At 47.8% G+C, this 13892-nt stretch overlaps 2 protein-coding genes across 2 annotated transcripts; both read left to right on the forward strand.

Moving 5' to 3' along the window:
* Nucleotides 1–206: 206 nt before the first annotated feature.
* VTN00DRAFT_9905 (uncharacterized protein) lies at nucleotides 207–1927 on the forward strand (the record flags this gene model as incomplete). Its single annotated transcript, XM_069436912.1, has 3 exons — nucleotides 207–496; nucleotides 598–1310; nucleotides 1911–1927. 3 exons carry the CDS (start codon nucleotides 207–209, stop codon nucleotides 1925–1927), a joined length of 1020 nt encoding a protein of 339 aa, XP_069284504.1.
* Nucleotides 1928–11900: 9973 nt separating this feature from the next.
* On the forward strand, nucleotides 11901–13099 carry VTN00DRAFT_9906 (uncharacterized protein; the record flags this gene model as incomplete). The annotated part of the gene is made up of 4 exons (XM_069436913.1): nucleotides 11901–12070; nucleotides 12145–12714; nucleotides 12766–12960; nucleotides 13015–13099. 4 exons carry the CDS (start codon nucleotides 11901–11903, stop codon nucleotides 13097–13099), a joined length of 1020 nt encoding a protein of 339 aa, XP_069284505.1.
* Between the last annotated feature and the right edge of the window lie 793 nt (nucleotides 13100–13892).

The following is a 13892-nucleotide window of genomic DNA, read 5'->3' on the forward strand; positions in this document are numbered from 1 at the left end:
GAGAAGACGCTGACATCATCTGGATCGAAAAGGTCGCCATATATGATGTATCACGATGTACTACTCTCCGGCAGACATCTGATATAAATTGACAAGACCTGGTAACCGGTGATCACCGAAACACGGCTCTATTGACTTCTCAAATCCGATCTATCTACTTTTCTGTTTTGAAGAACCTACGTGAGAGATACCCTAGGGGAAAAAAAATGACTGTCATTGATTCTGTACGCTCATATGGCCCCGTGGTCTACGATATCCGGCGAAACAAAGAGCCTTTGGATTTGAAAAAGCAGATTCTCGGTGGCCTTTCATCGTCTGATCCAGAATTGCCTTCTCTCTTGCTGTGGGATGATGAAGGTCTACGATTGTTTGATGCGTTTTCAAAAACCCCAGATTACTATCTCCGTTCGAAGGAGATGGAAATTCTAGAACACCATGTTGAGGATATGGCTGAGAGAATCCCTCCTGGGAGTGCTTTGATCGAGTTGGGATGCGGGTAAGTTTTTCTCTCCTATCATGGGAACTTGATTTGCTCTACTTCACTAGATACCGTGAAGGTGCCTTTGGATTGGATCTGATCTAGTTATACACATATAGTACTCTCCAAAAAACAGGAGCCCTCCTTTCGGCGCTTGAACGTCAGGGCAAAAACGTATCCTACTACGCTCTTGATGTCTCCCCAGAAGAGCTTGCTGCAGGCTTAAGTATTCTCTTTGAAACCTTTGGGTCCTCGAAACATCTCGACATTCGCGGCCTGTTGGGGACCTATGAGGACTGCGTTGCGTGGCTTGCAAGCCAATCAGGCATCAAAAGGGCCACAGCAGTCAACTTCCTCTGGATGGGCAACAGCATCGCCAACTTTGACTTTTTTGGTGCTTCTTCACTCCTCTCTCGATTTGTCGACAGCTGCTTCGCGTCGAAGATGCCTTGTCAATTCCTTGTTTCAATCGATGCCTGTCCTCGCGAGGATAAAATTCTCCAGGCATACAACCCGGACAACAGAAGTCTGAGCGAATTCATACTCAACGGCTTGCGTCACGCAAACTCTGTTCTTGGACAAGAGATATTCCAAGTGGACGAGTGGAAGTGTGTGACGAAGTTTGACCACCGCGACCGTACTCTGAAGGTGTATTACTCCCCACGTCGTGACATTGATAGTGACATAGATGGGAAACGATTCGCGGTCAATGCGGAGCAAGGAATACTTGCTATCACAAGTGGGAAATGGGTTGAAACTGATGTGCATGCCATGAGCGCCAAAGCTGGACTCCGGGTCGTCGATGTGTGGAGGGATACAGACCAAGCCTACTGTGAGCAAAGCAACATCCCAAATTCGTGCTCCTCATTACTCACAGCAAGGAATCATAGGCTTCTATGCTCTTGCGCCCCATGCAGCTCGTATTCAATGCCGAGTTTGAGATGATGACAATGCGTTGGTTACGTCTTACGCAAGAAGACAAGTGTGCAAGAAGGAGGTATAGTATAGAGTGACTAGATTGGAAGCAGAATGTTAAAAAGATGGGGTTATCGCTGCATGTACATAGGATTCTTAGAAAAACATAGAGATTGCGCCATAGAAGTCTTTATATATTCTTCCTCTGTTTCCAAATAGATCATGATGTTATCTATATAACAGATGCAGGAATCATCTAATAAGCCCTTTAAAGGGTTGTTGATATATGCATGAAAGATTGCTGGTGTATTGCATAGGCTGAATGGCATAACCCAATACTCAAATCGGCTCATATTTCGTTTGAAACAAACACTGTTTTATATTCCTCACCTTGACAGATCTGGATGCGATGATATGCATCGCAGAGGTCCAAACTTTGTGGATAATCTGGCTCCAATAAGATGGTCAAACATTTGGCTGATTCTTAGCAGCGGATACTGATTCTTGATGATAACAGCATTCAACCCTTGGTAGTCAACATGTAATTACCATCCGGCTTTTTGACAAACAAAATTGGGGCGGCTGCCAGCCAATGGATGGTTGCATCTATCCTTTCTGTTACTTGTCTTTGGCATATTCTCGGAGTACATCCGACTCAGGAAATGTCGATCTGCCTGTATAGTGACTATTGCCTTCTACATGAGACACGATGTCAGCTAGGTTAGCTTATCTATCTAGGTAAGAAATCTTGCAGATTATGACGGCGCGGCAGACACCTAGGCGGTAAGGTAGGCGGTGTTGAGCATTCCTTTGTCTCTGGGATACTGCCGGTCCTACTTGCCTATATATATCACGTTACACGAAGCCCTGCGAATTCTTTTCCTTTCTTTTCCCCTCATGCTTTCGATTCTGTATGACAAGCTACCATAGTTTTAGCTAATAATACTATGACTGAGCGCCGTCACACAGACGACTATAATTTCCTGTTTGAATATATAAGCAATATAGTCCCTGGATCCTTTTCTTTAAGAGATGATGTTATATATATAATAATGTAGAGCGAGAAAAAAAAAGACTATCTACAAGTGCAATATGAAATACGTACGCAATCAACCACCAACAAAGATGAAAGAAAGAAGCCATCAATATGCATTATAATTAAACCCGTCAAAAAAAAAATAAGAGAGAAATCAAAACCTACAACAGACGGGATTCGCTGGTGGTCACCCACCCAACTACTAACCGCCCGGCGTGTGGCTTAAGTACGGCTGAGCGGACGGGAAGCCCTGTTTTCCACACCCTATGGTCGTAGGTGCTAGAATTTTTTTTAAGGGATATTTGAAGGTCCCTCGTGGAGATCGATAAGAAACTAACGTGGCTAATGTGTATCCATTCCCATGGGTTGCTTTCCTACCAGCTATGAACTGAACTCTGATTGGCATCATCTCCGTGGTACCTTAGGTTTCACCTTTGCTGGTATCCACACGATCATACCACTTTATCTTTTATTTTAAATCTTATGAAAGTCTCAGAATGTCCCAGGTACTGCTTATACTACCTACGTTATGGGCTAAGGTACGTAGATAAGTGGATTTGATGGGGAAGCTAAGTACTATGCAGTAATATATACTTCCGACTTCGCAGCACCACCGGCCTTGATGAAACACCTAAAAGCAAAAATTTTCATTGCTGCATCTGTGATTTTGACTCCTTGACAGTCTTTCTTTCTCTCTTTTTCCCCCATTGAAATTGTGACGGCGTGGCAGGAAGCTATATAAGCGAGAGCAGTACGAAGCCGTTGGCTTCGTATCATAGTCTTTTGCCAGTGGTGCAGCGGTTTGGCTCCTAGAATGCTCCCTAGGAACCACGCCGTGACAGAAATATATATATATATATATACACTGACATTAATAGTGGCAGGAGAACCGCCATCTCCAAGTTCAAGTTCTCAAACAGAACGGCTGCGTCAAGATTGCCTACGGCGAGACAATTATCAATGCAATATGACAAAGAGCATGGATCTTGATTGATGGGAGAAGCCCGGGAGTCCAGAAAATGAAAGATATAGACATGAATGTTGCACATATCATTCTCTCTGCCTATACTTTGTATTACAAGGACATAGACGTTTGGGCTTGCTAAAATCAATATTATTTTAAGAAACATGCTCCTAATGTTATTCTTCTAGACGCCATCAAAGCCCATGAGTGAAATGTGAACTGTCTTGTGCTGCTACTTTCCAGAGTGAGAAGGACTGGGATGAATTCTGTTTGTATAAATGATCCTTCAAACGCAGTCATGCTGAGTTCCTGTCTTTATGGAGAATTCAAGAAGTTTCGGCTGGCCTTTTGAGTCTACGGTAATTCACATTTAGGCGACCTACACCTCTTATATGGTCACTAATGACACTGTTTTATATCAGAATCAGGCCCATGTTTGTCATCTCAAAACCTACTCAAATGTCCCTCTGGACTACTTACGCTTCCTCCTGGCGAACCATACTATCAGGCTCTGGACCGCCAAGGGAGTAGAGGATGTCCCACTACCTGATCCGGTTTTCTTGAACATTCACTACACCATGGCCGAGATCTTCCATGCCTCTAGCATGGGACCGATAATCGATGAACAATTAAGGGATATAAAGAATATCGATTGCCTCGAAGAGTATGGAAGTACTGTATGAACGTTGGTACCCTTCTCGCAAGCCCTATGGGATGGAGACGCTAGGTGACTCCACACCACCATTCTCACTGAGCTTGGGAACTGGATAAGGTGTTGTATTCTGGCGGAGGATGATGGCTGGGTTTATTCTTGTCGAGTTGCACAATGAAGGGATTACGTACTGTCTCGGTGACTGCTCTGGGTGACAAACAAGGTGTTTGTTTGAGGCCAGGGACTGTTTCTAGTATCGAAATCAAGAGCGCGCAATCCATGCACCAATAACTCCGTGACAAACAAGGCATGCTCCTAGATCAAGATTTCTCTATTCAAATTCAATCCGGTAACATTTCACGTACTCATGGGACATACCTAGACAACACATACAGTACACAGCTCGAAGCCTTTTGCTCGCCCAATTCACATCCTCAGCAGTTTGTCAACATCTGGAAATAGCAACATAAAGGGGGCTGTATATCTTTCTTCAGTGTTCCTTGATATCATCAAATTCGACGACTGCAGGTATGAGCAACTGACTACATCCGCAGATGACAAGAATCTATGGCTCTTTGAGAATGGGACCAAAACAGAAAGTGCAGCAGGGTCAAGTTGTAAGATTTGGTCTGGAAGCTCATTAGATGGATGCTCGATGCTGGAGGCCCCCAAGGGGGTGATAGACATACAGGTGAAGGAGCAGATGGACGATGAACTGGTAATTGAAATGAAGTAGAGCAAGCAGTTGAAAGAAAATTTATACTTTCCATCAACAGAAACAGAAGAATAATAGTTTAAAGAAATATGAAATATGTTTAGATGGCGACTGACACAAAAGCCACCAGGCACTCATATTATCAAAGAACACTCCTGCGGAATGCCATATTTTTGCTTTCTGCTCAACGAATCCGGATCCTTCCCTATTGCTTCCTCATAAATTACCCAGCCACTTCTATTAGCTTCAGCCGCAAAGGAGTAGATTACGTGGAACCAAGACTTGGAAAGGATCCGAGCGAAAATAGCAAGTATTTGAAAGGGGACAGGCTTAGAAAAATATAAATAGTGTATATAACTTTAATACCAAAATTCCTCTCTCTCTCTCTCTCTCTCTTTTCCCCCATATATAAACACACATACACATGCGAGACCAGGTCAATAAACAAAAAAAATAAAATCCAACACCTTCACCCCTCCCCCTTCCCCAGAAGGGAGTCTCAAAAGCTCACACCCCTTTTGCAACGAAGGGGTGCTACAAAAACCCCAACCTATGCTTTTGGCGGACAGGGATTTTACTTACTATCTGGGGATCCTCACTAAGCAACCCTTATCAGATGTTAGCAGATGGAGATAAATATCTCAACCCGCTACACCTCAGCTGCCAACAAGCGAAGATCAAACCCAGAGCCTTGAGTGACCAAGGGGCAGGAGGGGGAAGGGAAGGGGCTCAGTCGCCCAGCCCAGTGGATTTAACGACTAGGCGATCTCCGGGTTCTTGGTGCCAAGTGAAGGGCGAGAGTATAAAATATAACCCAGAAATGTAGGAGGGGTGCCGGTTGCCTAGGGGTGAGAAAGGGAGGGAATGGGGGAAATCTGACGTGGAGGCCTCCGCTATAAAGGATCAACACCAAAAATTCTCCATGTAACTGATCAAATATATATAGAGGAAATATCGCCGAAGAAAGTACAGCAATCGTCCGGAAAATGGGAGAAAGGAAAAGAGAACGTTCAACGTTTGTATGTTATATATTCATCCTTGTCAATCGATTCTTGTCTCAACCATGGTTCCATTTCAGGCTGTCAGTCAGTAAGTCAGTCAAAAAGTGATGTGATATGAAAGTGACTCGTAGTGTAGCCTCGACTAGGATGCACGTATTCGTTTGAATGAATCTCAGAATGCTCAACGGAGCGGGGAAGAGTCTCTATGTATGCACTGTGTAGCTAGATATTCCTGTCATGGTCCCCGAGTTAAATAAATAGACGAGACAAGGCGAACTCCACGAGCGAGAGACTGCATGGATAGGAATAAAAGAGAAAAGAAAGCGGCCATGGAAGAATGCAAGTAACGAGATCCAAGTCCTCGGTAGTTAGGTCAGATTCGCATCCTCCGACTGAACCATCGGAGAAGTATAAAACAGGGTCCAACAAATTTTATTAACAAATTTTATTGCGACAGAGGAGCACACCAAACTGCAGCCTCGTGTTCCCTTTGTGTAACAGAACGCGCGCAGATAGAAACTCTGTGTGGCGAGAACGTTCGATCAGCGCTACTGTGTTCATGACCTTCGAGTGGACCAGGTGGTTAACTAATTTTCATTCTGGATGTAATCGGTGGTTGTAGATCATATGAGAAGTCATGCGCGGTCAAATGTCTTGTGATGAAACGTGGGAGGGATCGTATGAATCCCCGATGTATTTGTCGAACTTCATGTTCACGAGGCGTTCCAAATACGTATTTGAAGGGAAATCCATGGATGGAGAATGTTGTTGAGTACATGTACATACATGGTACAGAAGTCACACGCCATGAAGCTCGAATTTCACCCTCCAAGGTCGGCCAGCCAGAAACAGAAAAACGGAATAACTCCGCGTAGGTAGGGTAAATAGAGCGCCGGTGACGCAGGCATATGTGCTATCTATAGATAAACTCTGGCCGACAAACGCAAACAAAGAGTCGATGTGGCGAGGGTGGTCAGCTCGTAGCATACAGAAAAGGTCTCGACTCGGTAAAAGCAGTTAGCACGAGAGGGAATTGCCTATCAGAAACATGTAAGCTCCCTTTTCTAAACCTTCTTGCAAAGCTTCTCTTGGAAAATTTCCGGGGTCTGGATGTACATGTGTACATGTACACGTCTCAACGGTTAAGAAGAGCAGGGAGTGCTACGTAAGCGGCGCCAGGGCCCAGCCACCTTTTCTCCGCATTCATCGTGACAAAGAAAGAAGCCATCCATGTCAGCCAAGCTTTTCGCAGAATGGTGAAAGGGTCCAAACTCGAATTGCACGATGGTGAGGGGGCTGCGGTGCCGCTGCCGCTGCGTGCTGGCCACTCGTACACTAACTAGGTACTTGTGCGGATTGGATGGATTCATATCATCCCCCCCCCCCTCTCTTATGACTTTTCAGGTTTCACATGCGCCTAAGACCTGTTTGGATATCCGACGCAGTGGTACTTAGTAAAAACAGGCAGCGGGAGTAGTTATGGTCGAACGGAAACGCGGACAAGGGACAAGATGGTGTGCGTTTCTTCTCCTCATTCTTGCAAGGAAGCCCCTGTTTGTTCCAGATAGAAGTCGGCAATTCAGCAAGATAGCCACCCCGATGACGGGTGAGTATCGATTTCTGTTTTTCAACATCTCTGCTCTGTTCCTTTTCTTTCATTATTCATATTAATGCCAATGCGCTTGCAGCATGACTCCTGCTGTGCCAGACGAGACTGGAGGTTCGGGCTCGAGTGAGAAATAATACGGTGTAACGGGGACGGAGTGAGTGGATCGTGCTCCGTGAGAGTTTTGTCCATGGGCGTCGGTGCACAACATCTCCACCCGACGAGTTATGCATCTCCCGACACGGATTCGTCCACGGACGCGCTGCAGTGGGGGTATCTGAATTACTATTTCCACGCCTGCGTCCGTTTGTTTTCTGCCTCCAATGGAATATTACTCGATTTGGAATCCTGAAAGCATAGTACAGTACATATACATATACATATGCTGTGGTAGTAGAGGTTCTTTCTTTTCAAAGAACAGTAAGTACCTACTTAGATGAGACAAACCATACGCTGTGTACAAAGTAAAGTTTTCCCATCGGGATTTCCCTTGTCAGCCTACGGCCATACTGTAGATATTAGCTCCTGAGTTTATACTGCGTCGTATACCGCCACCGAACATTCGGCGTAGCAAATCGATAATTCTGTAAATCAGTGGAACAGTTAATTTCGCACAAGCCAGGAAAAAACGTTCTCGAACAGACCTGAACACGACCGGAGCTGCGGAACTCGCATTCATGTTAAAGTTAGCAAGTCAACAACTCAAAAACTAGGTAGGAAGCCCATACAGAAGAAAAATGCACTAGATCCTCCCCGAAAGTCACAGGTCAATCTATTTATCCGTTGTCCGTACGACTTTAACCGTGATTTTTCCGAGAACAATAATCAATCGATCATCTTCACCCTTAGCGATAGAGTTTTTAAGGGTCGGGAGGTTCGGGAGATTGACATGACCGGAAAGAGTATATCTCGCAACTACCTACTGTAGGGAGGGAATCTCCATTATTAATATTCACTCACCTCCTTCTAATGGGATTTCTTTTAGAAGAATAGTACCCAGTTTATCGCATATCTCAGTCGGTCCACGAACGGCCGCTCATTATTAGGCACTTCGGTACTGTACCCAAAAATCAACAGCAATCATTACGAATCATCGCGGATCTTGGAGCATTGGGGTTCAGCAGTCTCCGTAGGCAATCCGTACAGCAGTAGGCAGAAAGCTAAGCCCGTAACATCGACCGCAACAAAGATGCCTCGTCTCGTCTCGTCTCGTCTATTAGATAGAGCCAGACCAGGGATATGTATGCGCCGCAGAGCTTATCGAGCTACGTAAGTAGTCAGCAGGTACAGTGCTTAATGTATGGCCAAATGTACACAGTAACATCTACATGTACATGTACATATACATGCTTGCTGCTGTATTATGTACAGTACAGTACAGGTTACGCTCGCCCGTTGCAGGCATCATGCTGGCAGCGAGAGGCAAACCGATGCTTGTATATGTATCTGCAGCGCTCCGTTTGGTTTCTGGAAGGACGCATCTAGAAGGCAGTCTCCGGGGGTTTCAGTCAAGCCAGTCAGACGGAACCGAGGGTGCAAGGTCGGTTCTCTTCTCCACATTATTACGGTGTTCCTGTCCGGACTCAGCAGAGCTGGAGGCGGCTTTTGATCTGGACCTTGTTCGAGTTTGATCCAGGAAGAGAAGGTCGAGATAAGCCCATTTATTTTGTTACGACGGAAGTATATTTTTTTTGAAAGTCGAAGTGACATTGACCGTCTAGATGCCTTCTGCTTACTGCGGTACGTCTTCAGCAGTCAGTGGTCAGCTCCATTACAATCTGGAAGATGTTGCCTGTTACCTAGGGAAACACGGATACCTGCAGAGGCAGAACTAACTATCATAAATAGCAATAATGCTTGCCTTGACCAACCGTGCAGACAGCAGTGTGTCGATTATTGAGAGTATGAATCGATTATCAATCTTTTGCCTCACTCGTCCAAATATCAAGATCGTCATTGTCGCCGTTGAGTCGGTTGGATCGGGCTCGGTTGGATGAATACTCCGTAACTGCTGTGAGCGGCCATAACAAGCCCGTAACTTACCAATACCGCAGTACGGATGTTAAGCCGGGTACGGTACAAAAGTCTCAGGGTTCGGAAAACCCCCAAAGCCAAAACCAAAACCTGCGTCGTTCGAATCTAGGTACGATTGTATTATTTTTCTTCTTCCCCTGCTGACCGATGATTGCCTTCTTTTTTTCTTGGAAATTTCAGAAACTATATGTCTCTGAGGGTGGACGTGGTTGTCGCCTCGTTTTCTTTTTTTTTTTTCTCTCCCTTGCGGAGCAGCGGTCTGGTGAGGCGAGGCGAGGATTTTGGGGGGGGGAACGCTCGGAGAAGTGTCGTACTCTTAATTAATTGTAAGAGGCTGATATCACGGAGTATTTTTCCAAACGCCAAGTTTTTATAATGAGGGAACCACACCCCTCAGAATTATTATTAATAACACTCCGTTCCCAGCATCACTTTGAGTCTTGGCTTCCCATTAAGTACATACAACTTTCACACAGTTATGTCATATGACACAAAACGGTTACTCTGATTGTGTTGCTATTGCTAACGTTAGATGGTCCCTTGATGATCACCGCAATACCACCGACTTGACCGCAGGATAGACCCTCAGGTCAATAGACATTGCAGAGGGGCTCTGTGTCTGAGTATGACGTAGACCGGAATATTTGTCCGCTATCACAGCTGTGATCTTCCAAATCCATTCTCCCGGCGTCAATCATATTCCTGCTGCTACTGCTGCGTATCCACGGCACCGATAGGTCTAGAAAGCTCGAATATTGATCCGCCGCGTCAACTGCCCTATGTAATTGGCCAGCTAAGTTTCCATACAATATGTATGGACTATCTTCAGAAGTAAACAGGTAGATCTCAGGGACAGCGACGAATTTCGGACGGAAACTTTATTTCTAGAATCTTAGAAATCATCACAGCGGTCCCTTCTTGATAAGCGGAAGCTCCACTCAGCAAGAGATACCATGATACTCCGTATAGAAACATCTTTACTGTAGATGGACAGGACGTCCCAACGGTTGCGCATACTCAGGCAATTGACGTGATTGGCACCGGTAAAGATACAGAAAGCTCAAAGGAAAGAGATATACCAGTCTGTCTCGACGGCAATGACGTGCTGGATGTTGACATCGGCGGAAGACGCGTTAACTCTGTCCGACGCGGTGAAAATAGCCAGAACTGGTAAAGTGACTAATTACCAGGCTATCGCGGATTCGATTAGCGACAGGTGCCTGTGTCCCGAATCAAAGTCGAGCAGGCCACCGACTCGGTTAGGGTACTGCTCTGGCTCGATCCTGGTACCGCCAGGCAAGGTGCGTGGTACTTTGGACGCGGCTTGACTGGGTGAGGAGCGCGGTGACCAGACAACCGGACCAAAAGTGACGGAGAGTGCAGACGGGCTGTGACGCTGCAGCGGCGCCAGAGTCGACCATTAAGAAGGAGGCCTGGCGGCGTGCAAATGGTTCGACTCGTGCGCCTTTCCGCCTGCACGTACAGTACTGTAAGGAGTAAAAGGTACAGGTACAGAGCGTGCAGGCGCATGTGCGGGATGGAAGAGGCAGGAGCCAAGAGGGATACGAAGGGGGCAGGCAGAACGGCTGCGCGGCGTAGCGTACCTAACGGCAGGGAAGCGGGGTGACAATACGGTACCGACGGAGCCGGTGGGCCGCAGAGAAAGAGGCACTCGGACCGCCTGCGAGCTGCAGCGTGCAGACGACCCGGGCGACAGGTGTTCGTCGGCGACGATAGCCGCAGTGGGTAGGTGTGCTGCTAGCTGCTTTGCTAGACAGAAAGCCTCTGCCCGTCGGCTAACCCAAGTCCCGCCCCGTTCTACTGTAGCGCTGCTCGTACTGTAGTATTATTACTATCTCCAGGCGCCCCCCCCCCCAGCCCCAGCGCCCACTCCTCTCTTCCCTGCTTTCTTCTCCTCTTCTTCGTCGCCTTCTCATCAATCATATTTATCTTTTCCTCCCTCTCCTGCTGGAGACGAGGTACCGTACACGACTGCAGCAGGTCCCGACCTGTCTCACCCGCCGCTGCACCGTCACGCCCACCGCCTGACCAATCGCCCCCCCGGTGACGGCCCCGTTTCGCTGCTGTCATACGCAGAACCTGCGCCCCGGAATACACATAATAATCTCCTCGTCCGCTCGCGTGGCTCGCCGTCTTGCTGGGACTCCCAGGGATCCGGGTTCCGCCTGTCAACCTACCACCAGTAGTAGATCCCTCTTTCACCGCTTCGTCGCCCAGCCCGCTTCCGACTCCGTCTGTGTATCCTGCGATAAAGCCCGCCGTATGTGACTTTGTCGTCGTTGCAAGCCGTTTTTTGTTGCTGTTATCGTCTTTTGACCTCCGGCCTGCTGTTGAAATCGGTTCGCCGTCCGCTCTCCTCTTGGTGCAACGTCCCGCCTGCGAGAGCCTCCACCACAGCAGCTTTGATATCCCAAATCGGTTTCCACCTCAGTTACATGCGTCGTTAAGAGATCCAACGAAAACAAAACACCAGCAACCATGACTGAACCAACGCCGTCCAGCCGCCCAAGCGAGGAGAAGCCTGAGGGTCTCTCCAAATATATGAGGCGGATGAAGACGATCCTCCGCCGTGACTCCAGCTCCAAGAGAGCTTCCGTCTCCAGCATCAGCGAAGCTGGCGGCGACAAGTCCAGCAAGCCTACTGCAGCGTAAGAAAATTACTTTCCCCGTCGCCAATATCGAGATCTATCAGAACCCGTTCATACTGATCTTTCGAATGCAGTGCCAGGCCCTCCGCATCCATGCAGACCACCAAGCCGACGACCACCACTGGTGCGTCCTCAGCCCTGACTGCGCACTGGAGCTCCGTCCAGCAGGAAAGAGCCCGTGCTATGTTCGCCAAGTACGGCCTGACCCTCGAGCCGGAGGAATGGATGTCTCCTCGCAACTTGAACATTGAGCGCGTGGAGAAGCCGATCCGCATGAGAGTCCGTCGCACCTGCCACAACTGCCAGACGTCCTTTGGTTCGAACAAGGTCTGCTATGGCTGCAGCCACACCCGTTGCAAGAAGTGTCCTCGCTACCCTCCGGCCAAGACGAAGGAGCAGAAGGAGGCCAAGGCCAAGGCCAAGGCCAAGGCTGCCGTCGTAGCGGCAGAGGAACTGCGTCCCAAGAAGAGCAAGGCTCCTGTGCTCACCATTCCCTCTCGCACTGGTGGCCAGGACCTGGTCCGCAAGCCCATCAAACAGAGGGTTCGCCGCACCTGTCATCGGTGTGGCACGTTGTTCCACGGACAAGCTACGGAGTGTGAGAACTGCAAGCATGTCCGCTGCAAGAAGTGTCCCCGTGATCCGTACGTGTGGATGGCCCTATTGACCTTGGATGTTGTGCTGACTGGTTGCAGACCCAAACTCAAGAAATACCCCGACGGATACCCTGGCGATGCTGAACCTCCGCTCGAGCCGCAACCGCGCGTCTGGAAGAAGCCACGCCGTAGGGTTCGATACTTTTGCCATATCTGCTCGACCTTGTATCAGCCAGGAGAGAAAGTGTGCTCCAAATGCAACCAAGAGAAAGGACCGGATACCATACGGCAGCCGTACGTCAAATCCCATGACAGGTACCCGCTGAAACTACTGCTAACCCTTCACAGACCAAAGAAAGTCAAGTCTGAACCGGATCCAGAAATTCTCAAGCGAGTCCAGGAGAAGCTGGCCCAACTGGATCTCAAGACCTAGCAGGGGCAGTTTGGTTTGGTAGATACACAGTGTAGATACCAGCCATCGCAAACTTTTCATTCCTTTTTGTGATTGCCAGCTTCTACAGCATCCTCCCCCTCCCTATGACCCCTTAACGAACTTTTTTAGCGATGACGAGCGAAGCATTTTGCCGGCGAACTCAGCGAGCAAAAGACAAAGCTCCTTGTCATTTTTGTGTAGTAATTTGCTCCAAATAGGATACCTCCCCGCATCGCTTTTTCTGAAAGCATCCCTTCGTTCTAGCGTCCTCTATCGTGTGTGTTGTAACTTTGGTTTGAACTGGTTATTCCCGATCTTCCTGCTCGTTCGGTTTTCGAATTTGGTACATTGCAAAAGCTCTCATTTACATCCATTGGCAAATCCACCTACTGCAGTACAGTGATATCCCTGCTTTGTCTTCTTCACTCTTCATTCACCCTGATACACACGATTGATGATACGCCACATGTTGATAGCTTGCGTCCCGCCTTCCCTTTCGACGAAGGGGTCGAGCCAATGCTGACTCCGAACTGTGTAGCTACTTGATACTAGCAGATCTACGGGATGCCCCAGGTTCTTGGCTTCTACAGTACGCGTACGTAGTACTCTAAGAAAATCATTTTCGGTGCTTCCAGACCCTCGAACTCTGGGAGTCAAAGCCTCCACGGGTAAGTGGGCCCTGTCCAAATTATATTACTGTGGGGGTATCCCGCAGCTTTGGGTATCCGTTCAGAGGGGAACTGGACTCTTAAGTCTACGTAGTAAGTAAGGTACACTACTACCGTCCCGTCCC

Source organism: Thermoascus crustaceus (genome assembly GCF_041956765.1).
Source record: "Thermoascus crustaceus strain CBS 181.67 unplaced genomic scaffold VTN00scaffold_8, whole genome shotgun sequence".
Classification (NCBI taxonomy): Eukaryota; Fungi; Ascomycota; class Eurotiomycetes; order Eurotiales; family Thermoascaceae; genus Thermoascus; species Thermoascus crustaceus.